The 27,266-nt window shown below is 40.4% G+C and overlaps 1 protein-coding gene across 1 annotated transcript in view; it reads left to right on the plus strand.

Moving 5' to 3' along the window:
• Positions 1-9,107: 9,107 nt before the first annotated feature.
• The window catches only part of PPEF2 (protein phosphatase, EF-hand calcium binding domain 2), a 38,974-nt gene continuing 20,815 nt past the window's right edge, over positions 9,108-27,266 (plus strand). The window contains exons 1-9 of the mRNA XM_008567297.1: positions 9,108-9,162; positions 18,123-18,250; positions 18,403-18,460; positions 19,571-19,746; positions 21,066-21,180; positions 22,322-22,368; positions 23,167-23,333; positions 24,109-24,145; positions 24,236-24,385. Coding sequence (XP_008565519.1) covers positions 9,108-9,162; positions 18,123-18,250; positions 18,403-18,460; positions 19,571-19,746; positions 21,066-21,180; positions 22,322-22,368; positions 23,167-23,333; positions 24,109-24,145; positions 24,236-24,385 — 933 coding nt within the window. The remainder of the gene's footprint in view (positions 9,163-18,122; positions 18,251-18,402; positions 18,461-19,570; positions 19,747-21,065; positions 21,181-22,321; positions 22,369-23,166; positions 23,334-24,108; positions 24,146-24,235; positions 24,386-27,266) is intronic.

A 27,266-nucleotide genomic window follows, 5' to 3' on the forward strand; every position in this document is an offset into this window, starting at 1 on the left:
GTATTAGGGTCTATCTCTTTCTGTAGGTTTAATAGTGTTTGCTTTATATATCTGAACAGACCAATAACAAGCAATGAGATTGAAGCAGTTATCATCAGTGTCCCAACAAAGAAAAGCCCAGGACTGGATGGCTTTACAGCTGAATTCTACAAAATCTTTAATGAGGAATTACTACCAATTCTCTTTAAACTATTCCAAAAAATTGAAGCAGAGGCCATTCTCCCAAACTCATTCTATGGGAGTAGCATCACCCTGATACTAAAACCAGACAAAGATACAACAAAAAAAGAAAACTGTAGGCAACATCTCTAATGAACATACATGCAAAAATCCTCAACAAAATATTAGCAAACAGAATACAGCAACACATCAGAAAAATTATACACTATGACCAAGTGGGATTCATCCCTGGGATACAAGAATGATTCAACATATGCAAGTGAATAAATGTGATATATTGCATCAACAAAATCAGGGACAAAAACTGTATGATTATCTCAATAGATGCAGAAAAAGTACTTGACAAAATTCAACATCTCTTCATGATAAAGGCTCTCAGGAAAGTAGGTATAGAAGGAAAGAATCCCAACACAAGAAAAAGTATACATGGCATACCCATCAGCAATATCATTCCGAATGAGGAAAAGCTGGGGGAAAAAACAAGTTTTTCACTTAAGAAGAGGAACAAGACAAGAATGCCAACTCTCACCACTTCTATTTAACACAGTATTGAAAAGTACTAGCCAGACCATTCGGGAAAGAGAAAGAAATAAAGGGCATCCAGATTGGAAAAGACAAAGTCAAACTGTCCCTTTTTGCAGATGACATGATCCTATATAGAGAAAAACCTAAAGATGCTACAAAAAAAACTCTTAGAGGTTATAAATTATTTCAGTAAAGATGCAGGATACAAAATCAACATGAAAAAATCAGTAGCATTTTTATACTCCAAAAATGAACTGTCAGAAAAAGAAATCAAGAAAGCAAGCCCATTTACAATAGTCAACAATAAAAGCAAAAATACCTAGGAATAAATTTAACCAAGAAGGTGAAAGATCTCTACAACAAGAATTACAAATCAATGCTGAAAGAAATTAAAGAGGGCACAAAAAGACAGTCCATGCTATTGGATTGGAAGAATTAACATTGTGGAAATGTCCATACTACCCAAAGTGATCTACAAATTCAATGTAATCCCCATCAGAATACCAATGATGTTCTTCATGGAAAAGAAAAAAAAAAGCTAACATCATATGGAACAACACAAGACCTGGAATAGCCAAAGCAATCCTGAACAATAACAACAAAAAAGCTGAAGGCATTACACTACCTGACTTCAAATTATACTACAAAGCTATGGTAACCAAAACATCATGGTGCTGGCATAAAAACAGACACTCAGACTAATAGAACAGAATAGAAACCCAGAAATGAACCCACATGCTTATAGCCAATTGACCTTTGACAAAGGCACCAAAAATATACATTGGGGAAAAGACTGCCTCTTCAATAAATAGTGTTGGGAAAACTGGACATCCATATGTAGAAGAACGAAACTAGACCCATACCTCTCACCATATACCAAAATCAACTCAAATGGATTAAGGACTTAGATATAAGACCTGAAATTATAAAACTCCTAAAAGAAAACCTGAGAAACACCTCAGGAAGTAGGACTCGGCAGAGACTTTATGACTATGACCCTAAGAACATAGGCAACAAAAAGAAAAATATACCAATGGGATTATATCAAACTAAAAAGCTTCTGCACAGCAAAAGAAACAATTAAGAGAGCAAAAAGACAACCTGCAGAGTGGGAGAAAATATTTGCAAACTATGCATCCATCAAAGATTAATATACAAGGATCTCAAACAACTTAACAGTAAAAAACCAAATAATCCAATTAAAAAAAAAGACAAAGGAGCTGAATAGTCATCTCCCAAAGGAAGATATACAAATGCTAACAGACACATGAAAAAATGCTCAGTGTCACTAAGCATCAGGGAATTGCAATCAAAATCAGATTGAGATATTACCTCATCCCAGTTAGACTAGCTATTATCAAAAAGACAATAAATGCTAGCAGGAATGGAGAGAAAGGGGAACCCTCCTACACTGTTGGTGGGACTGTAAATTAGTGCAGTCATTATGGAAAACAGTATGGAGATTCCTCAAACAACTACCGATAGAACTGCCATCCCACTGCTGGGTATATACCCAAAGGAATGCAGATCATCATGTCAAAGGGACACCTGCACTCCCATGTATATTGCAGCTCTATTTGCAATAGCCCAGAGTTGAAACCTACATAAGTGTCCATTAACAGATAACTGGATAAGGAAAATGTGGTATATATACACAATGGTATACTACTTCACCATAAAAAAGAATGAAATACTGCCATTCTCAGCAACATGGATATGCTAAAGAAAATTGTGTTAAATGAACTAAGACGGGCACAGAAAGAGAAATACTGTATGTCCTCACTTATAAGGAGGAGCTAAAAATTTTTTTAAAATAAATTTAAAAAAGAAAGAAAAATACACAACAATCACAATACTCTGTTGAACTATCAAAAGGATAGAAGAGAACTGAGGCCACCAGAGCTGGGAAAGGGGGATGGAGATAGGGGTGGAGTTAGCAAGAAATTGGTAGAGGTCCACAAAAAATGATTACATTGTGTGTAATGTTAAATATACTAATTATCCTGATTGAACATCATATATTTCACAGTTATTGAAATTCAACACTGTACCCCAGAGATATGTACAATCAACTGTTCCAATAAAAAAAATTAAAAAGGAGAAAAATTAAATTAAATTAAAAAAGATAATATGAATCTTTCTGTGAACTTTTTGAAGTACCCTCACAGATGACACTCTCCCCAATAGTACTCCCTTGAGATAACTGCTATCTGTATTCATCAAGACTATTTAAAAATGCATATGTATTTTTAAATGTAGAATTTATTTTTATTCAGATATGGTGAGGCTAACAGATCAGGAGACAATTGCCATTGAAAAGATGGTTTATTACTCATAGTTCCCAAGAGGAGAGGGGCACACCTCACAGCCCCAGGAGAGAATACTGAGGTTGGTCACAGGCAGACAAAGAGAGGAGAACTGTGGGCAAGATTCTTTTTTGTGGTTTTCGAGGGAAGGAATTGTGAGGTGGGGTAAGGAGGTTAAGTAGGTTTAGGACTGGCTAGTTGGAACAGTCTCAGCAGACTCTTGGGGTGAAGGGACTGTCCCTAGTAGTCTGATACCTGGCCTTGAGGTGATTAGGGCAGGGAAAAAGTGGCCCTGAGTGTAAAAGCCCAATAAACAAGGTGTTAGGGGTCAGGCCCTGGATTGATTAGTTTGCATATGAAAGACATGCTCACAGTGAGTCCTTTGCTCTCTATAGCAATGAGCCAACCCTGGGAGGAATAGTCCCTCCCGGGTCAGCAAGGCCCCAAGATGTCAAAGCACCAATATAGAAACTAGAAAATGTGGTTAATATAATATAAAAAAATTGTTTTGGGCTGTTTTCCAATTTTTTATGATCACAAACAGTATGGTAATGAAGATCCTTAAATACATTTTTGTGTATAGTTTTATAAGATACTTAAAAGTAGAATTTCTGGATCAAAGGATTTATATATTTCAAATATATAATTTAATAAACTACAATTAAAACTTAATCTAATTTAATTCCAAAAAGGTGAAACCATCTCCATCCCTACCAATAGTGTATGGAGAGGATTCTTTTTCTCATACTCTCAATAATATAGGATTTTATCAGTCTTTTAGTCAATTTGGGGAAAGAACATTAGCAGTCAACCACTACAAAAAGTAAGCCAATGTGGCGGGCCGGCCCGGTGGCGCACTGGATAAGTGCGCCGCTTGGGAAGCGCGGCGGTGCTCCCGCCCGAGGGTTCGGATCCCACATACAGACCGGTTCCCGCTCACTGGCTGAGCGAGGCACGGGGGCAATGCCGAGGGTTGCAATCCCGTTGCCGGTCCCCGGTCCGGTACGGGGGCAACACTGAGGGTTGCGATCCGTTGCCGGACACGGAAAAAGACAAAAAAAAAAAAAGATTTTTCTATTTCTGTAAAAACATTTAGTGGATCAGCGGTCTTTATTTTTAAGATCCTGCTATATTTTAGAAACCCATATGAACTATGTGAAGACTATTATTTGAACAGTACCTAAAATTTTTGAAGTCAATATTTTTCTATTTCAAAAAAAAGAAAGATATTTAAAACAAAATCTCCAAAATGAAAATACACACGACCTTGTTCTATTTTTTTTAATAAAATAAAATAAAACACCTGTTTTATGAAAAACAAAAACATGGGATATGTTCTTTAAAAACCACAATTTTTAGATCTGTTAACATAGAGTATGTAAAATAAAAGGAGTGTCTATAACCTGTAGAGAATTCAAGGCAAAAAAGATTTAAAAGGGCAGAGTGATATTTAATTTTGATAAGTCACCCTCTACCAAGAAAGTAAAACAACCATTAGCCTTCAGGTATAGTTATATAATTGCCAATGGCAATTTTATGCGGTTTAATGTAATATCTAATTACATAGCTTCAAAACGTATCATGCAAAGACTCATACAAGGAGAAATTGCTAAATCTGTACTAATCATAGAAATCTTCAAAACCCTTCTTTCAAAATGGGTAGATCAGGAAGAATAAGTAAGGATAAAGAGGATTTGACTAACAATTAACAAGATGGACCTACTAGATACATGTAAATAAACAGAGTATAAATTTCTTTGCAAATAACTGTGGAGTATTTAGTACTTACCAGCACACACATAAGCATTTAGATTAATTAAACAATTAAATTGTCTGAGAGTACTGATTAACAACAGCTTAGATTATATCCTAAGAAGAGTGTTCATAGAAAGGGCAGGATATTTCAATCAGATTTGCAAGCAGAGAAAAGCCAGCCACGAGGAGAAGTGCCTTGAGCCTCCTGTGTGGCTTGTGCCGAGGACCCCTTGAACTCTGGGGCCTCCAGGCCTCTTTGTCTTGTCAGCACTTTTCTATTTCTAGGCTAAGGAGCTCAGGCTTCTCAGACGTGGCTTAGGAAACACAGCCTCCTAATCCAGGAGAGTAGGCAGACTTAGAACTGGAGTGGGGCGGGAGAGAGCAGTAGAGAAACCAACTTCAGGAGTTGGACTTGGGTGTGTGGAGAAACCCCAACGATGCAATCTCTCCCTTCAGATCCTCCTCGGGGGCCTGATCTGACTGAGTCAGGGGGTGCCTAGTGCTGCGAGGTTTCTCCCTGTCACTGTGAACGCTTGGTCAGGGCTGTGTATATCGTCACTGCCTTTCAGAGAGAAGATCTGCCAGACTAGGGCTGCACCTTATTTACTGGACCTGTAGGTCTGGAAGAAATCAGGTCAGGCCAGGACCCTTCAGCCAACTCTTAAGACAGGATGGGGATCATGCCTGTGTATTAAAGAAGTTTCCGCCTTGTGTCTTATAGCAAAAAAACACCAAAGAAGGTAAGAATTTTCTAAGAATTACAGAAATGGGTGAGAACATGAGGGCAAAAAACTTAGGCTTTACACAGGAAATAAATATGGATTTGATTTGGGGACAGAGGTCAGAGAAAGCGCCTTTGTTATCTCATCAATCCCCCCAGAGAGTGTCTTTGCTATGTATGTTTCACGTTCTTCAAGTCCTGCGTAATCAATCTTCCTTCCATTTCTTGGGCTCCCTTAGCGGGTGGATAAACACGTACCTACGTTTTTTTAATGACAGTGCCAGGAAGGGATGATGCTAAGTCAGATCCTAGAAGGAGAAGTCTCACCCATGTGGTGTATATGTGCTTTTCAGCCGAAAAGATAGCTCAGCTGGGGAAATCACCAGCAGAAGCAGTTATTGCCAAAAAGTGCTGATTCAACAGCGTGAGGCTGTGTCAAGCTCATTTTCCATGCCTGACCTTATGAAGTTTTTACTTTTTCAGTTTTTCTCTTAAGAATTATTTTCCTTTCCCTTTCTATTTATTTTTCTAGTGACATCTGGAATGTTCTCTGCTAGTCTGTAGATGACTTCACTTTCTTCTCTTAAGTAGCCATATATAATACCCATTTAGTCAGAGCTACTTTCTAATTTTTTTCTTATGTGTAAAAATTTTGGCAAAATATTATTTATTGATTTTTAATTATAAAATTTATAATAGAACTATATAATTTTAAAATGAATGGGATTGGCTGTCACTCAACCCCATTCTCTAGAGGTAATACTGTTAATAGTTTGGTGCATACTGTGATTCTTATGCACTTGCTAGCAGATTTTTCTTAATGCAGATGAGAGCACAGTAAGCATACTATTCTACAACCTGCTTTTCTTCATGTAACTTATCTTGGGGAACTTTTCACAGGATTACATATGGACTTGCCTTGTTCTTTGTCATGGCTGAATACTTTTCCATTGTTTTTACTGTACCATGATACATTTAGTTAATTCTGTATGATAACTATATCAGGTGCTTTTTATTTTGTGGGGAGAGTTATTTGGGAGCTTTTTGAGACTTTAAGACAGTCTGTGCTTTTCATGACAATGACAAACATTTGCAGAGTACTCCTCACATCACCCTCGTAACAACCCCGTAATGGAGTTACTATCATTATGAACAAAGAAACAGATGAAGCCATGGAATCCAAGGCAGGGATCACAGGCACCTTTGCCTTTATAATGATAGCTGGATCACCCCGTCCCCTTCCACAACATACACGAAAGCGCATCCTTTTTGTACTTGGTAATCCAGGGTTAGTTACAATTGAGTGTGCTGCTTAATGCGAGACTTCACTTCTTTCACCTCTAGTGGTTGTTTCAAATAGTTTATTAGCCTGTGATAGTTATCACTCCCTCACTCTAGAACAGTGTCATATTTCTATCTCCAATGACTTTTTTATAGGGTAGATGACTAATAAAGTCATCTTATTCTGCCACCATTTTGGGGTTAATAAACTCATAAGAAACCAGGTACCTGAGGGCAAAAGAGGATTTATTCAATAACAACTCTTGACCCCGCAATAATCAGTATCCATCCTGTTGGTTCATGCTGCATTGAAATAGTATGTCTTTTACTGCCTCCTAAGTTTGATCCAGCGACATGTTTTCAGTTGTTGATATTTTAAAATAAATATTATTTTAGAGTGAATCCATCAACATTTATTGAGGTATTACAGTATACTAAGCACTTTAAACATATTATTTATTATCCTTGAAGATAGATGAGAAAACTGAGTCTCAGAGTGTTTAAATGCCCAAGATCTAGTGAGAAACTGCGCTGGAGTTCCCACCCAAATCTGTGCACTTCCAAAACCCAAACACTTTTCAATACACAACATGTCTCTGCAGGCAAGTTACCAATGTGTCAAAGAAGCTGTGAGTCAATGATGGTCCCAATCGTTGCTGAAGTCCCTTCCAGCTCTAAAACTGTGCGGGTAGCCGGGAGGAGTTTGATTGGTTTGGTCATGACGGCACCTCGCTTTACCCCATATTGAGATTCTGGTTTCATGACATCTCATACAACTGGGAACCATTTTGCACACACACACACAAAGATCATAGTCTTTTTTCTTTGGTTATTTATTCAGAACAAGCTAACCAACATTAGTGAGGTGAGTCTTTAGTTTTGACTTGCGAAGGAAAATACAACTCTTTGACAATCCCCAATACCATAACCTTCAAAAATAGAGGAAGGAATAGAAGTGAGGGAGAGAAAAAATAAGTTGAATTCACTCTCTCTGTTGTCAGATCATCTCACATTGCTTCCTGAAGGAAGCTAGAGAAAGAGTCGTCTTTGTTGTGTAAAAATAAATATGGCATAAAGTTTATTCAATGAATATTTATGGAATTCCTAGTATGTGTCAGCACTGTGATAAATCCTGGGGATAACATAATGAATTTTCTTACACATGGTCTTTGCTCTGAAGGAACGCATGTCTGACGGTAGAGAGACAAGGTAGAAAACTATAATATGGTATTGCAGTGAGGGAGATGCGAGTAGATGTGCAGGAGCTCTGAGGAGGGACATGTCAAACTCTTTAAGTCAGGTGATGCCTAAAGTGAGCCTTAAGGAATGAGTCAAGTGAGCCAGATGAAGAGAAGTGGGAAGGGAAGACCCTTCCAGGTAAGAGCAAAAACACAAAGGTCATGGTAAAAAGGCAGAGTTTGAACAAAGGGTAGAGGAGAGATGAGGCTTTTGGGAAAATGGGTTCTGTTTGGGATACATGGAGTCTGAAGCACCCCAGTGAAAGTGTTTAGCAGGAAGCTGGACAGATGGGGCTGACGTTTAGGGATCAGCTGGGATGGAAATATAGATTTGAGAGGTGGGAGCATATGCAGAGTAAGGAAAGGAAACATTTGAGATTAGAATACACATTTTTAAAAAGGCACTTAAGAGACGAATATAATAGAAATGAGCTCAAGGAGAATTAATAATCAGAGAGAGAGAGAGAGAGACAAACAGAGAGTCTGGCATTTCAGAAGCCCATGGCATAGAATTGAAGTTGAGGTGTGGCCTATGGAGATAGACGGCCTTGTTGTTCTGAAAAGGTAAGGACTGAAAAGACAAAGGTATCGGAGACATCAGCTGGAAATGTTTTGATTAAAAGTAAGAACGAAAGAGGTGTTTTTTATAGGAATTAAGGAGAAAATATGTAGTCTACTCGAGAGAAATCTGAATGAGAAGAGAAGAGAGGTTGGTTGGAAGCTAGAGGGATTTAGGAAGTCAAAAGAAGATGGTGATAATTATGATGATAATGATGATAACGATGATGAATTGCTTTGAGAATGCAAGAGAAGAAACTTCAGTATGTTTCTAGACTGCAAGGGTAAAGCAGGTAGGAAGGTTGAAAACAGGAGAGATGTGGAATGACAAATGCAGGGGATTCTCAGGAGAGGAATACCTTGTGCACTGAGACTGGAGACTGGGGAGGATGCTCTCACATGAGCCATAGACAATTTGGTCCACCTGAACAATACCCTACCTGGTTCTCCCTATCACAGATTCCCTCTTCCTTTTGTCAGCAAACAGCTTGCTGTCCCCTTGGATCTGCTATCTGCCTCCTGAAGGAGCATTGCACTTAAACTATGGGAAGCGGAACCTCCACCCAACACCATTTTGCTTTTCAGAATGCAGAGAAAGGTATGTGTTTCCTGCCTTCAAAACCAACTGTGGGTAACCCCAAATCTGTGTTGCATAGGGAGGGGCTCTTCGGGGTAGAAGCAGAAAAGCATTAATTTCTTCTCAAGCCAATTCTTAGAAATGAGCTTCTCCTCTTTGTGATGTGACCACCAGAATACTCAGCTGAACTGTATTTGATAGAGTTAAAATTTGTTCACAGAGTTAATGTCATCCATTGGGGTTTATCCCAAACTATGCATGTACTAGAGAATAAAATATGATTGGGAAAAGATGGGATGAAATGCATTTCAGGCAGAGGGTACAGCATGTGCAAAGGTCCTGAGGTAGGAAGAAGTTGGGATATTCAAGGAACTGAATGGTTTAAAGTAAATGTGATGGAGGATGCCATGAGATGAGGCAGAGTCCAGATCACTCAGCATCTTGCCGAGATTTAAACTTTATCCTAAAGTCATGAAGAACCATTGAAGAATTCAAAATTAGGAGTTTTATAATAAAATTTACATATTTTAAACGTTCTTCTGGCTTCTGTGAAGAAGGGATTGGAGGGGTAAGAGTAGAAGAGAGAAGAACGGTTTAGAAGTAACGAAAGTCATTTGACCAAGAGAGGTAATGCTTTGGTCCAGAGTCGGTGGCAGTAGAGATGGAGAGACGAGGGTAGATTCCAGCAATATTCTGGAGGTGGCATTGACAGGATCCAACTGATCAGAGTATGGAGTGAGAGAGAAGAATGAATCAAGAATGACTTCCAGGTTTCTGTCCAGCAAAACTGGACAGATGATGTTGCCAATTACTGACATAAAGATAACAGAGGAGAACTAGGTGTGACTACAGGGAAGATAAGAAATGTTTACACACTGGGTTTGAGGTGCCCATGAGGCATGCAAGTGAAAGTGTGGACAGGCAGTTGCATATTCAGATCTGGATTTTGGAAGAGGTTAGGCAGGAGATACATGCATTTAGAAGGCATCAGAGTATAGGCAGTTGTTGAAGCCATGGGGGTCACTGAAGTTAGCCTAGAGTGAGAGTAAAGACAGAGTAGAGACTAAGGCCCAGGACAGAGCCATGAGGGACTCCATACTTAAGCATCAGGTAGACAAGGATGAGCCAGCAAAGGAGGCCAAGGAGAGACAGCCAGAGATGTAGGAGGAAAGTCAGGAGCATGTGATATCTTAGAAGCTACAAGAAGAGTGTTTCAAGAGCATGGTCAACCTCAACACAGGTGAGATATCAAATAAATGACAACTAAATATACCCTTTAGATTTAGTAATGGGAATGTCATGGGTACATTAATAGAACCAATTCAAGCTGGGGATAAAAACCAAATTATAGCGTGGGATGAGGATTGATGAAGAAAAGAAAATGGGGAAAGCTAACCCTTTGAAAAGTCAAGGTGGAAAGGTTTTTGTATCAAACACTTATCAGTATCATGCAACATATGGTTAAGAGCCAGATGGCCTGGGTTCAAATCCTGACTGCACCATTTACCAGCTGTGAGATCCTCTTAACCTCTTTTGGTCTCAGTTTCTTTACTTTTAAACCAGGGATAAAAATAATAATACCTCCCCTCATATATTTGTTATGAGTATTAAATGAATGAGTTAATATAAAATGCTTAGAACAGTATCTGGCTCATAGTAAGCATTCCAATAAGTATTAGTTACCTTTATTACCAAAATTTGTGGGTGGTTTGGAAATAATCCAAGGTTAGCTATTTAGTGTCTGAATGATGGGATAGAGGATGCATTCAGACGGTGGTGATCCTACCAAGATAGGGTGTACGAAGGGAGGTGAGTAGGGTGGGGGCTTTTATACCCTTTGGAGAACTGTTCTAAAAGTCAAAGTGAACAAACAAAAGATAAAATAAAATTCTAAGTGGCTTTGACCTTTTAGAAATAAAATGGACAGAATAAGCTGCAGATATTCTCAAAAAGTAAGGACTGACTGGCCAAGTACTGAGGGAAAGATCTAAGGTGTAAAATACAATGGTCAGAGGCTTGGAGTGAAGTGAAAAGAGGGTAGGCGTTTGAGTCAGAAGACCTGGGCCCCAGCTGCATGACACCATTGAAGGACTCTGTGTGCCATCGGTAAAATGCAGGTAATAAACCAAGATAATTATTCTCTACTAAGTATTTATGACATGCCTGGAACTGTGGTAAATGCTTTACACTCATTATTTTATTTTCCCAACAGAAATTTTATTAATTTCCATTATATATTTATTTCTTTTGTTTTTTGGCATTTGGCCAGTACAGGGATCTGAACCTTTGACCTTGGTGTTGCAAGTTGGCACTCTGAACAACTGAGCTAACCAGGCAGGCCTAATCTCCATTCTAAAGATGCAGTTATTATTTGTCCTCCTTTTGATATTGTGAGTCTTACATGAAATAGTTGTATGTGGACTTTAAACTGCGACATGCCAGTAAAAACATGAGTTATTTTTAGTGAACAGCAGTTTGAAAGTAAGCCTCGTGCTGCAAGGGACACGTAGGTCTGTGGGCACGCTGAAACCCTGAGGGGGACTCTCCCCCTCTATTCCTCCTGGGCATTCATACGATTCCTTTATTTTGTGGCCACACAACCAAGTCTGATATGTGGGCCTACGGGCCCCCCATGATGAAGACATGGGAAAAATTAGTACATCGGAAAAAGATAAAGAGCCTTTGATTAATCTATCTTTGAAAAGCCTGACCTGTCAATATGAGTGAGGGGGACGTGGAAAAGGAATAGCATTTAATGTCCTTAGAGTGTGGAGCACCAAATCATAGCCCTAACGCAGCCCTCACATAGGTGGCCCTAACACAGAGAACAGTGAGTGAGTCAGGACGCATGAGCCTGCGGAGAAGGCCCTTGTGTTATGTGGGGAAACACTGGCAGCACCTTGTTCACATGGACCTAAGCGTCCCCATTAGCCCATGGCTTCCATGGCTTCCGTCTGTCCCAGGCTCCTCTTGCACATTTTTTGCCCAAGACCAGGAATAGCTATTTCTTTAGGGTGCTGGGGAGTTAACAGCTAGCAGCTTGGTCATTGTTTCCAGAGCTTATCAGTGAATGGATTCAGAAAATATTTAAAGGGAAAAGAACATTATGACCAATTTATATTTGATATTATATTTGTATTCCATTTTTCCTTTATTAAAAATTCTTTTTTCAGTAATGACATTAATATAGAAGTATTTACCCTACAATATATAAAAACTAGTTTTAGAATAACAATATCAATAGTATTATAAGCAATATGATTACTGAAAACTCTAAGATTTCTTCATAGTTGTGTTTGGCCTTTGGATATATCCACTAAGTATGTACAAATCTCCAAATTTTCTAGTTGTTTGAAATAACTCCTTTCTGTGTGGTTACGCCACTAAGTTATGCAAGGCTAGGTTCAGTTGTTTAATTTTTACTTTTGCTTTTCAGAAATTGATTTTTTAAATTTTGATTTAGGGCCGGCCCGGTGGCGCACTGCTACAGTGCACCGCTTGGGAGTGCGGCGGCGCTCCCGCCGAGGGTTCGGATCCCACATACAGACCGGTTCCCACTCACTGGCTGAGTGAGGTGCGGGCGCGACACCGAGGGTTGCGATTCCATTGCCGGTCCCGGTCCGGTACGGGCGCGACACTGAGGGTTGCGATCCATTGCCAGACACGAAAAAAGAAAAAAAAAAAAAAAAAAAAACCATAAATTTTGATTTAAATGTATTTTATAAAACATTTGTACAATTTCTGTTTCAGTTATCTATTACTATGAAACAAACTATCTGAAAAGTTAGTGGCTTAAAACAATCATTTTATTCTGTTCATGATTTTGTGGGTCTGGACTTTGCAAAGAGCCCAGCTTGGTGGTTTGTTTGTGATCCCTAGGGCAGCTGGGGCTTAGAGGCTCTTCTTTTTTTATTTTTATTTTTTATTTATTTATTTATTTATTTTAATTATTTTGTCTTTTGTCTTTTTCCATGTCCGGCAACGGATCGCAACCCTCAGTGTTGCCCCCGTACCGGACTGGGGACCGGCAACGGGATCGCAACCCTCGGTGTTGTCCCCGCGCCTTGCTCAGCCAGTGAGCGGGAACCGGTCTGTACGTGGGATCCGAACCCTCGGGCGGGAGCGCCGCCGCGCTTCCCAAGCGGCGCACTTATCCAGTGCGCCACCGGGCCGGCCCAAGGCTCTTCTTTTTTAAAAAAATTCTTATTTTGTTATTACTTTTGGCAGCTGACCGGTAGGGGGATCCAAACCCTTGACCTTGGTGTTACAACATTATGGTCTTAACCCACTCAGCAACAGGCCAGCCCTGGAAGATCTGCTTCTAAGATGGCTCCTCTCTTAGTATCTGGTGCCTTAGTGTGCCTTGGCCTTTCTTTTTCCCCACGTAATAGCTTATTTTCCAGGGCCTCGCTGTGTGTCTTGGGCTTCTCATTGCATGGCACTTGGTCTCAGACTAGTCAAACTCCTTAACCGGCAGCTGGCTTCCCCCAGAGTGAGCATTCTAAGAGCAAACATTACAAGAAGCAAGAAGCAGAAGCTGTTAGGTTCTTAAGATCTGAGCCTGGAAACTGGCACAGCATCATTTTGACTGTATTCTATTGGTCAAAGTGGTCAGGGAACCCATCTAGATTCAAGGGGAAGGAACATAGACCCCACCTCTTGAGGAGAGAAGTATCAAAGAATTTGCAATCATCTGTAATTTTGCCACAGTTCCAAAGTCAAATCTACAAAAGGTACTTTCATAGAAGTATTGTTTTCATCTCTGTCCTTTCCACGTTGCTTCTTCCCTCCACCTGTAAGTAACTACGTTAGTTTTTGGTTTATTTTTCCATTTTCCTTTTTTCTTTTTTTTTAAAAAGATGACCGGTAAGGGGATCTTAACCCTTGACCTGGTGTTGTCAGCACCATGCTCACCCAGTGAGCCAACCGGCCTTCCCTATATGGGATCCGAACCCGTGGCCCTGGTGCTATCAGCACCGCACTCTCCCGAGTGAGCCACGGGCCGGCCCAATTTTTCCATTTTCTTAAAAAATATAAGCAAATAGTTTGTGTGTGTATTCATGTTTTCCTCTTTTCTTAGATAAATTTCAATATCCAATACACCCTGTTCTGTACCTTGCTCATCTCACTTAATAATATATTCAGTAGATTATGCCATAGGCAGAATATAGAAATATTCCTCATTCCTTTTATACCTCTGTGTACTCCATTGCATGATGGTAGTAGCATTGTTTACTCAGCCAGTTCCCCTATTGACAAATATTTGGATTGTTTCCAGTCTTTTTCTATTACAAATAGTGCTTAAATAGTCTTGGGCATACATCTTTTCATATCTTTGCCAGTTTTTTTTTTGTCATAGATTTATTTTTTGGTGTAGTGGGATTGTTGGGTCAAAAGGTAAATGCATTTGTAATTTTGTTAGATTTTACCAAATTTTTTTCTAATTGCATCTCCACCAGCAATGCTGTATTAGCACACCAGGGCTGCCATAACAAAGTCCCACAGACTGGAAGGCTTAAACAATAGAAATTTATTTGCTCACAGTTCTGGAGGCTAGAAGTCCAAGATCAAGGTGTCAGCAGGTTTGGGTTTCTCCTGAGGCCTGTCTCCTGGGCTTTCAGATTAGCCTTCTCACTGTGTCTTCATGTGTCTCCTTTGTGCATGTACATCCCAGGTGTCTCTCTGTGTGTCCAAGTTTCCTCTTCTTATAAGAACACCAGTCACATTGGATTAAGACGCACCCTAATGACCTCATTTTAACTTAATCACCTCTTTGAAGGCCGTCTGTTCAAATACAGTCACATTCTGATGTACTGGGGGTTAGGGCTTCCATGTATGAATGGGGGGGGGCTGTTGGTGCAGATATGATTTAGCTCATAACAAATGTATGAATATCTTTCCTTACAACCTCGTTAACAGAGTGCATTGCCTAATTTTAGATTTATGACTAATAAATCTAATAGGTAAGAAAGGATATCTCACAGTACTTTTAGTTTGTCTCTCTCTCTTACTATAAGTGAGGTTGAACATCTGTTCACATGTTTAAATCTTGTGCTTTTTCTCCCCTCAGAACTGTCTGTTCATATCTTCTGCCCATTTTCTACAGAATCTTTGTTCTTTTTCTTCTCTATTTTTAGAAATTCTTAATATAGTAGGAAGATCAACTCTTTGTGATACAAATTGCAAAGATTTTTTCTCAGTTTGTCCTTTATACAGATCGTTTTTGAGTTAGTTTCAGCTCAGGCTGAGACTTCCTATCTCACAGGGGACTCTGTGTTCTAGGTCAGCTCACCCTGCTGCTGCTGGGGCTAGGAGGCAGAGATTGGTTTCCCCTAAGTACAGAAACTTCCCCAGGTCCTGCCTTTTCACAGACAGCCCAATTATACCTCCCTGCCACGCACAGATCCTGAAGACTATCTCCCATCCTATAAGGGTGTTAAACCCCCAGCTGCCTAGACATGTGTCTGGTCCAGCTTCCCCTGGGGCTGCCTGACTTCAGTGCTTGCTAATAAGTTGGCTGCAGGTTCTACCTTTCTGACACATGGAAATTTCCCTTCCATGATTTTGACTTCAGCAATCAGTAAAAAATTTTTTTCAAATCATTTTATGCAGCTTTAAAAAAAAATGTGTTAGAGTGTGGGGGATTCCTACATCTACTTAAGCATACCATGTCTGATTAGAAGTCAATATTAAACCCTAAAGGTCTGGCCGGTTAGCTCATTTGGTTAGAGCATGGTGCTGATTACATCAAGGTCAAGGGTTCAGATCCCGAAACCGGCCTGCTGCCAAAAAAAAAAAAAAAAATCAGACTCTCTATTTTCCCTAAAGAGGTGTCATAATTCACTAAGTTTTTATTGCTTACCTTTTGTCAAGCTTATACTTCCTTTAGAGAAAGGCACTTCTTTCTAGAGCCATTATTATTTTTTCTTCAAATCTGTGTTGTGTAGAGAGATAAGTACAGTATTCTTGACAAAAATAATGGAAATAAGAGAGGAACCATAAAAAAGTCTCTGTTATACTTTTCTTAAATAATTGATTTGTTCTCCTCCACTCTACTGGGCATCACCTTGGTTCACAATTTTCTCACAGTGTTCTTACACATGGAGTTTTTACGGCCAGGTGCATGTGTAACTCGCACCCTAGGATTTAGTCCCCAAGCATTTTGCATTGTGCTGGTGTAAAGGGATGATGGGATAAAGGATTTTAAACTATCCTGCACCTCGCAGCACCCATCTCAATTAAAGGTAACCCAAGCCCCAGATAGATGACTGGGAGGAAGAGGAAAAGAGGGAGAAAGAGAGGTGTTACCACTCCCCCAGCTCTAAGAAGCTAAAGCAGGACTGAGGATATAAGTATGTCTAGTTAGTTGTTGGCAGCACTTGCTTTAAAATTCATGGGGCACTCGGGAGAGTGCGGCGCTGGGAGCGCAGCAGCGCTCCCATCGCGGGTTCGGATCCTATATAGGGATGACCGGTGCACTCACAGCGCTCACTGGCTGAGCGCGGTGCGGCCGGTCTCAAAAAAGGACAACAACAACAACAACAAAAAATGCATGGGGCAAGGCATTAACAAACAACAGCACTGATGTTCATGTCTTCCTCAGTGGTTCTTAAACTTCAGCGCAAGTAAGAATTATGTGTAGAGCATGTTAAACCTGCAGATGCCTTCCTGGGTTCCACCTGTAGAGATTCTCATGCTGAGGGTCTAGGGCAACGTCCGGAAGTCTGTGAGTTCACCAGGAGTTCCTAAAACATCTGGAGCGCCTGCCCTGGACATTTCATTCACTATTCTGAACACGATTTTACAGAATTCAATGGGTAAAGCATCAACCTCAACAGTTATTATTTAGTGAGAGTGCCTTTTTAGAAATACTTACAGTATGACTTTTTTCCATAGGAAAACAAATTTGGCTTTGCTTTAATTCCTCCCAGCTTCTCTCTTCCCACTTCACCATCAGCTTTCCTTTTAGGGAAATCAGCAAGGATTCTATTAGCTCTCTAATGAAAGCTAAATGTATTAAATTAATCTGTCTACTGTTCACGAGGTTGACCTGCCTGAGTGAACCCGCAAGGTTTCCTTTTTAATCCAGCTTTATCCATAAATAGTCCATTCATCACCAGCAGCATATCCAGGCCCAGAAGCTTAAGAAGAATCTAGTTATTTGTGTGGACAGCTGTTCCCTTCTCTGGAAACAATGCTTGACCACAGGTCCTAAATCTCCTACAAAGAACAAAATCTACACACCCAACCTGCCCTACACGGTCACCTAGCATAAGTCCTGGTAAAAAGGAGCAGCCCAAAGGCTGTCTGAGAAACTGCATTGTCCATGCAGTTATGGACATTTGAGACGGGGATGCTTAAAGCCTGCAGGGACATCAGGGAACTGGGAACAGCAAGCACAGGACCTAGGAAACATTTATCATCCCTGATGTTGTATGATGTATTCAGTACTTATCATTTGTTTTCTCCAGATTTCATCTGGTTTCAGCCTATTTTCCAGATGAGGACACTGAGGCCCAAGGTGACTTGCCTGAAGCCACTTGCTTGTCAGGGCAGATCCAGGGAGAAGCCAGGATTCCTGACATCCAGGCTATTATCTGACTCATAGAAGATGCTGCCTCCTCGCAATCTCTCCAGTTTATATCTCCTTCTCAGAATCCTGGCAATCCAACTTTCCATCTCTGCACATATAAATGTTTTCATCAGTCAATAGGAATGTCAATAAACTTCCAGCAATATTAGTATAGCCATTTGGCAAGAATGGAGGTGGGTGGTGGAGGGATGGGAATGGGGAGAAAGCACTATGGCCAGCAGCAAAGCAGACACTTCTTTTGGACATCCATGGATAGATTTTTCCCCACCACCTGTCCCTGCATGTACAGTGGGAGAGGGAGCAGGCACCTTCTTCCCCCTCTCTCCGCTCCTCACCCCTGGCCCAGGGAGTCCCAGCTCACAGGCTTGCTTCTCCTTCTGTGTCACAGCCTTCAAGGCAGCTGCTCTGATCCAGCGTTGGTACCGTCGCTACATGGCCCGCCTGGAGATGAGGCGGCGTTGCACCTGGAGCATCTTCCAGTCTATAGAGTACGCTGGGCAGCAAGACCAGGTCAAGGTGCGGTGGGATGTGGGATGGAGTCGCCTCCAGCTCTGCCTTCTAGTCCTGGGGCAGCAAGACCCAGGTGCTCAGAGGGGCAGCTGACTGGACCACTCCTGGATTCTCTTTTCCTCATCTCTAAAGCCAAGTCTCTTTGGGTTCTTCTGCAGCTCCATGATTTCTTCACCTACCTGGTGGATCACTTCACCCCCAGCAGCCACAGTGAGAGTGAGTATGAAGTGCCACATGGCATGTCCTCCTGTCCCAAGGTCATAGATGTTAGGGTGAGGTGGGGAGATGCACAGGGAGCCAGACCATGAATCTGGTGACAGCTGGGGAATGTGCAATGGTGCTGACAGATGAACGGCAGAGTGGAATTTTATCCTGAGATCTCCCAAAAACTCACCTGGAGACAAGAGTTTGCGTGCAAGGAGCTTACTTGTTCAGTGCAGGAAACACTGCAGGTGGGAGGGAGCAGGGAGGGGATTTGGGAAAGGGAAGGTTGCCAGTAGGGGTGGGCTACCAAGCCAGTGTGACTGGGAGATAATGCCAAACACCAGTCTCAGAATTATCCCACCTGCGGGAAGAGGGAACAGGAGTCTTTATCCGCCGACTCCTGAGAGGTATTGGTTGAAGGCTGCTGGCAGGAAAGGACGGGAGGGTTGTGCATTCCACAGCATTTCTGGCCTGCACCACATGGCCCTCTGCGATTCTAGGCTAGAGACACAGAGGTTGGCCAGTGGAGGGTTTGAAGGGCACAGAAAGGCCTGCCGCATCTGCTGCACTCACTAAGTGCACCCTAGATGCCTGTGAAGTGGTTGTCCACCTTGGCTTTTCCCTTCCCTCTTGCTTAAAAATCTAGACCTCTAAATTTCTATACTTTCTAAGTCTGACAAATCTTGATCTTTTAAAATAAAAGTAGAAGGGCTGGCCCGTGGCTCACTTGGGAGAGTGAGGTGCTGATAACACCAAGGCCATGGGTTCGAATCCCTATATTGGGATGGCCGGTTAGCTCACTTGGGAGAGCGTGGTACTGACAACACCAAGTCAAGGGTTAAGATCCCCTTAACAGTCATCTTTTAAAAAAATAAAAAATAGTAAAATAAAATAAAAGTAGAATAGATACCAGCTGCTGGTTTTATTGACATGAAACCCTATCCTCTTCCTCCTGCCCATCCTAGTCTATCATCACTTTCCCCTTTCCTTTCTCATCTCTTGTGCTGGAGCTGAGGCCAGATTGGCCAGGCCCCTTCAAATCGGGTCCAGGGAAGGCTATTCTGTTTGGTCTGTGGGCTCCATGTCTGATCATAAGCCGGCCCCCTTTTCTATCTGTACTAGGAGACTTCCTGAACCGCATGTTCACCGAGGAGAGAGTCCCCCAGGACTCTCAGCTGGAGGAATGTGGTGACTATGAATCCATAGAGGTACCAGCCAGCTACACGGGGCCGCGCCTCTCCTTCCCGCTCCTTCCTGACCATGCAACTGCCCTGGTGGAAGCTTTCAGACTGAAACAAGTAAGCTTACGTGGGGAACATGGGTCACCACCAACTCTGTGTAAGGTGCAGAGGGAGACCAAACCCAGCATAGAAATAATGGCCCGGATTTAGAGTGCTCATGTCATGTGTCAGCTAGACAGACTCCACTCCCTTTGCTCAGGAAGGACCTGTGGTTGATCGGCCAGGTTTTATACTTGAAAGCTTCTCTAAATCACGTAACCTCTCTTGCTTCATTCATCCCACAGATAATTACTGAGCACTGCTACGTACCCCACACTGTTCTGGGTACTGGGGATACAGCAGTGAACACGACAGACTCCAACCACTGCCCTCAGCGGGCTGACATTCTAGTAGGGGACAGACAACAAATAATGCCTAACAACCAGTCAATTACATAGTATATTAGAAGGTCATAAGAGCTATGGAAAAGAATAAACTAATTAGTGGGTGGGAGAGATGACAATTTTATACAGTGGTCTGGGTAGGTGATTTCTGAGCAAAGGTCCAAGGTGGTGAGAAATGTGCCCTGTGGATATCCAGGGAAAGAACATTCCAGGCAGAGGGAACAAATAGAAAGGCCCTGAGGTGGCAAATTGCCTGGACTGTTCAGGGACAGCAGGATGGCCATTGTGTCTGGGGAGGAGGGAGCCAGGGGAGGTATGGTAGAGGTGAACGGGGGGGGTGGACTTTTATTTTCTGAAAGAGATGGGTACAGGAATGATACATCTGACTTGCTTTTTAAAATAATCATTCTGGTTGCTGTATTAAGAATAGAGTGTAAGGGGCAAGGGCCAAAGCAGGGAGACCAGTCAGCAGACCATTGCAATGGTCCAGGCAAAAGAGGACAGTGGCTCTAAACCTTGTCTGCAGAGGCAGGGGTGGTAAGAAGAGGTCAGATTCTGGCTGTGTGTGAGATTGCAGTCCTTCCCCCTTTCACGTGAAGATGACTCACTGCAAGAAGAGATGGGATGACATTTTCCAGTAATGACAAGATCGCTCAGTATCATCAACATATATACATGCACTCATTCATACTTTGCTGAGACAATCATGTGTTCCTCCCAAGCTAAAGGCAAGGAAGGGTTTTATAGAATAGATAGGAAAGAGGAAATTAGTTCAATATTTGCAGAAGGGACAAATGGGGACAATGAAAAGCAGAAATGAGGGCAGAAGATGGGTGGAAAAGAAAGGACCCATGCACAGAGGCCCAGGAGCACTGTACTAGGGTTTCTTTTGAGGACTTGGTGATTGGGGTCATTAAGTAGCAGAGGCGAGGGCTGTCTTCCCTCCTGGATATCAGTGTTGCTTTGTTCCCCCCCTCCTCTTCCTCCTAGTAGCAGCTCCATGCTCGCTATGTCTTGAATCTTTTGTATGAAACCAAGAAGCATCTGGTACAACTGCCAAACATCATCCGGGTTTCGACCTGTTACAACGAGGAGATCACAGTGTGTGGTAAGAGTCAGTCAGGAACCAATTTCCATGGCAGACACAAACAAGAAAATTCTGTCTGTGGCGGGAGGAGGCTGCCCAGAGCCCTTTCCCTCCTTCAAGCTGAGCACCTACGTATTTGCTCCACATTTACTTAAAGGAGACATGGTGCAATGAAGGGGAACCATTGAGCTGAGGGCCCAGCCTCTGCGTCATTTTTCCAAGCAATTCATATTGACCCCCAAACTCATGTTCTCCATTCAGAACAAAATCCCTGTAAATAACCAGACCCTCCTTGTTAGAAGACAGTTTATTTATTGGTACTTGAGCAAGCCTCAATGCCTGGTGAATTATTCCTTCCAACCATATACATTCCTCTCCCAGACAGAAGTGCTATTGAGGACAGTATTCTCCATCTCCTCATGTTTGCAGTGATGTTTAACATTCGTTACAGACTGACGCCCCACACCTTAACTTAGGGGAGGGAGACCACAGTACATCAGAGACCATAAACTGGCACTGCTCAGGCCACAGGCAGCCTACAGATGTGGCTTGCTTGCTGTACAATGTTCTTAAACCTTTAAAATTGGTATTACAGCATTTGAAAGTTGGAGGATTTCATATTAAAATCCATATTTCCAGCCGGCCCCGTGGCGCACTCGGGAGAGTGCGGTGCTGGGAGCGCAGCAGCACTCCCGCTGCGGGTTCGGATCCTATATGGGGATGGCCGGTGCGATCCCCTTACCGGTCACAAAAAAGGACAAAAAAAAAAAAAAAAAATCCATATTTCCAACTTGAAAAATCTCATAACATTGGCCCATAAATGAGCAGCAGCTTCCTACTTTACATGGGGCAAAATCTTTCCAGTTCTCAACTGTGTCTGCAATCCTGCATTATTCTGTCCCATCTTTGCATCAATAAAAATATGTCATTTGCTATTTATGATAATCATGCAGAAAAAAATATTGTGCTTTCTGCTTTCAATATTAACTACCCCTGTAATAAGGGAAATTATTATTTATCTCTATCTTACCTATGGAAAAATTAGTAACCATAAATTTCTTAACTTTATCAGATTTTTCTGGGTATTTTTCTTTTTATAGTAAAAATCGGAAATGATGGTAAGGACTAATCAGAACTGATATTCTTTTCCTATCTTTGTTAGGAGATTTACATGGCCAGTTGGATGACTTAATATTTATATTTTATAAGGTATGAGTGTTTAAATTAAGTTCCTTTCATGCTCTAAGGCTTAATTTAGAAGTTAAAATACAGTATCTATTAAATAAATACTTAAATATTGTTTGAATTTAACAAATATTTTTAATGTTTTCTGCTATGCAGCAAATACTTAATATAAAAGTCAGTACTGCATTATATTCAAACACATTTTTGTAAACTGTTTAACAAATACAAAATGTTAGGTTAATAAATGGAAGGTATCATTATTTAGCAATTGATTTTATTTTTCCAAATAAAGAAAAATTGATTATTAACAAAGCAACCAAAAGCTATTTTCATATCCATTCTTAGTTATAAAATGTAGAACATATAATAAAGTATATGAATATAACAATATTTTATTAATATAATATTACCTTATACATATACTGTGCTTGCCTATTCATTTTCTCATGTATTACCTTGTTTAATCATGAGGAATCTATAGCAGCTTTTTTTTATTGCTAGTTAAAGATAGTCTGGCCAGAACTTAAAACTGACCTTTTGATCACAAGTTCATTGCCCTTTGCTCCACACCACATGGCAACACTCTGGCTTTGTGTAAAGTGTTTATTCTGACCAGCATTTCATATCCTCATCCTCACTGGAAAGGAAATAAAAGACCAATAGAAAATATTTCCATCTTTTACTGACATTTCACATTTGGAGGAGACCAGGAAAGCATAGAACTGGTGTTAGACTTGATGTGATTGTCAACTGCCCATTGGCTTTAACCTGATTTCCTATTCTGCTCCTTCTGCTAACTCTGGTTGTCTCCTTGTTGGGAAGAATGGCCTCCCATCGCCAGAGAGGGCGTACGTGTTTAACGGTGACTTCGTGGATAGAGGCCAGGATTCAGTAGAGATCCTGATGGTTCTTTTTGCCTTCATGTTGGTTTACCCAAAAGAGTTCCATCTTAACCGAGGAAATCATGAGGACCACATGGTGAACTTACGGTACAAGCCAAAACATGCTTGAGTGTTCCATGTTTTTGTGATTGTAAAAAGTTATTTCACCAGAGCTGCTTATTTGTTAGATGCCTTTTAAAGAAGTTTTCCTATTTCTAGAAAAGTAGAATACACAATACATAACATTTAAAAAGATTTTTCTTTAAATTTACACATTATTATTCTAATAAAACCATTACTTTTTTCCCCACATATCCATACTCTTTTTTTTTTTTTTTTGTCTTTTTGTCTTTTTTCGTGACCGGCAACGGATCGCAACCCTCAGTGTCGCGCCCGTACCGGACCGGGACCGGCCACGGGATCGCAACCCTCGGTGTTGCCCCCGCTCCTCGCTCAGCCAGTGAGTCGCCGGTCTGTATGTGGGATCCGAACCCTCGGCGGGAGCGCCGCCGCACTTCCCAAGTGTATATATTCCATTGTGTATTCCATTGTGTATATATACTACATTTTCTTCCCATAATTGACAATAATTTATTGCACCGGGCCGGCCCCACATATCCATACTCTTTATCATATGAACAATAAGGGTTCATGACAGATAAAGTAGGAAATACAGAGAAGCAAAAGGAAGAAAATTAAAATATCCCATAATTTCTCTACCCAGAGATGAATGTTATAATTGTAAACATTTTGGTGATTATTCCTGTCTCTTTTCTATATATTTAAGTACATATACCTAGAACATGCATTTTTATAAAAATGTGATTGTCAAAACTACTGTCACTAAATTTATTTTAATACTTATTTTTGCTTCTAAATCTAGATATGGCTTCACCAAGGAAGTGATGCATAAATACAAGGTGTGTGACCTTTGAAAGCAAGTTTCTCTCAGTTCACATAAGTTGAATGGATTATTTGAAATGACATCTTGTTAATATCATTTTTTTCAGATACATGGCAAGAAAATACTAAGAACACTGCGAGATGTCTTCCGTTGGCTTCCACTGGCTACTCTGGTTGATGAGAAAGTACTAATTCTTCATGGTGGGGTGTCAGACACGACTGACCTGGAGCTTTTGGCTAAACTAGACAGACACAAGGTACTGACTAACGAAATAATATGCATTTCACCATAATGCCCAGTTTCACTGCCAATGTAAAATAAATGTCATCTTGCATGCTGACTCCACTCAACTGATAATGGTTATTACAAGTGTGGAGAGGGGTGGAGAATCCATGGCTGGGCTCAGAGGGGCAAATGTGCTGTAATCAATTAGTAATGTCTGGCATGGACATGCTAGTGTGGAGTGGCAGCTAGTGCCATATATTTCCCATCCTTGATCTAGATGATTCTAATCTATCCCTCAATCACTGTCATCTGAGAACATCCATTTCCAAAATAATCCATATCATCTTCAATTAAACTCAACAAATGTGTATTTAGTGCCTATGACAAGCAGGGAGGGTGCTATTTGCAGATATAAAGATGAAAATCAATTTTTTTTTACATAATTGACAATAATTTATTGCATGTTCTCAAATGGCTAGAACAGAGAAGCTCAAATGCTCTCATTACAAAGAAATGATAAATATTTACCATGATGAACATGCTAATTACTCTGATTTGATCATCACACATTCTATACATGTATCGAAATATAACTTTGTAGCCCATAAACATGCACAAACAATATGTGTCAATTAAAAAAAATTTTTTGCTAATTTATTCTTTTGTGAAACATAGTTGATTTTACATATCTGCGGGGTGCAGAGTTGGATATCAATACCTGTGTGCAATATATGATGGTCAAATCAGGATAATTAGTATATTCAACATTATACAATATAATTTTCTTGTGGCCCTTTACCAATTTCCCCTTCCCCTTTTCCTACCTCTGGTAACTTCAGTTCTATTCTCTCCTTTTGAAAGTTCAACATATTATCGTGATTGTTGTTTCTTTCTTTCTTTCTTCTTTTTATTTATTTGTTTATTTTTTAGCTCTCACTTATGAGGGAGGATATACAGAATGTCTCTTCTGTGCCTGGGTTATTTCACTTAACATAATTTTCTCTAAGTTCATCCATGTTGCTGTGAATGACAGTATTTCATTCTTTTTGTGGCAGAGTAGTATTCCATTGTGTATATATACCACATTTTCTTTATCTAGTCATCTGTCAATGGACATTTAGATTGGTTCCAACTCTGGGCTATTGTAAGTAGAGCTGCAATAAACATGGCAGTGCAGGTATCCCTTTAACATGATGATTTCCAACCTCTGGGTATATACCCAGCAGTGGAATTGTTGGATCCTATGGCAGTTCTATTTGTAGTTGCTTGAGGAACCTCCGTACTGTTTTTCAAAATGGCTGCACTAATTTACAGTCCCAACAGCAGTGTAGGAGGGTTCCCATTTCTCCCCATCCTTGTCAGCATTTGTTGTTCTCTGTCATTTTGATAACAGCCAGTCTAACTGGAGTGTGATGATATCTCAATGTGGTTTTGATTTGCATTTACCTGATGCTGAGTGATGTTGAGCATTTTCTCATGTGTCTGTTGGTCATTTGTATGTCTCCTTTTGAGAAATGCCTATTCAGTTCCTTTGCCCATTTTTAATGAACTTATTTGTTTTTTACCATTAAATTGTTTCAGTTCCTTGTATACTCTGGATATTAATCCTTTGTCAGATGCATATTTTGCAAATATCTTCCCCACTCTGTTGGTTGTCTTTTAATTCTGTTAATTGTTTCTTTTGCTGTGTAGAAACTTTTTAGTTAGATATAATACCATCAGTTTATTTTTCCTTTTGTTGCCTGTGCTTTTGGGTTTTTATTCATAAAGTCTTTGCCCAGTCCTACTTCCTGAAGTGTTTCCCCTATATTTTCTTTTAGTAGTTTTATAGTTTCAGGTCTTATATTTAAGTCTTTATTTTGAGTTGATTTTGGTATATGATGAGAGGTATGGGTCTACTTTCATTCTTTCACATATGGATGTCCAGTTTTTCCAGCAACATTTATTGAAGAGGCAATTTTTTCCCCAATGTATGTTCTTGGTACCTTTGTTGAAGATCAGTTGGCTGTAAGCATGTGGGTTGATTTCAGTGTTCTCTATTCTGTTCCATTGGTCCAAGTGTCTGTTTTTATGCCAGTACCATGCTGTTTGGGTTACTATAGCTTTGTAGTATAATTTGAAGTCAAGTAGCATAATGCCTCTGGCTTTATTTTTTTGCTCAGGATTGCTTTGGCTACTCGGGGTCTTTTGTTGTTTCATGTGAATATTAGGATTGTTTTTTCTATTTCTGTGAAGAATGTCCTTGGTATTTTGATGGGGATTGTATTGAATCTGTAGATTGCTTTGGGTAGTATGGACATTTTCACAGTGTTGGTTCTTCTGATCCAAGAGCATGGAATGTATTTTGACCTTTTTTTTGTCTTCTTTAGTTTCTTTCAGTATTGATTTGTTGTTCTCTTTGTAGAGAGCTTTCACCTTCTTGGTTAAATTTATTCCTAGGTATTTTTGGTTTTTGTTTCTTGTGTTTTTTTGGTGACTATTGAAAATGGGATAGCTTTCTTGATTTCTTTGTCTGCTAGTTCATTGTTAGAGTATAAAAATGCTACTGATTTTTGCATGTTGATTTTGTATCCTGCAACTTTACCAAAATTGTTTATCAACTCTAAAAGTTTTTTTGTAGAGTCTCTACGCTTTTCTCTAAATAGGACCATGTCATCTGCAAACAGAGACAATCTGACATTGTCTTTTCCAATTCAGATGCCCTTTATTTCTTTCTCTTTCTTGATTGCTCTTGGTAGTACTTCCAATACTATATTAAATAGGAGTGGTGAGAGTGGGCATTCTTGTCTCATTCCATTCAGGATGATATTGGCAGTGGGTTTGCTGTATACGGCTTTTATTGTGTTGAGATACTTTCCTTCTATACTTAATCTGCTTAGAGTCTTCATCATGAAGAAATGTTGAATTTTTTC

The sequence above is a fragment of the Galeopterus variegatus genome, unplaced genomic scaffold (genome assembly GCF_000696425.1).
Source record: "Galeopterus variegatus unplaced genomic scaffold, G_variegatus-3.0.2 Scaffold309, whole genome shotgun sequence".
Taxonomy (NCBI): Eukaryota; Metazoa; Chordata; class Mammalia; order Dermoptera; family Cynocephalidae; genus Galeopterus; species Galeopterus variegatus.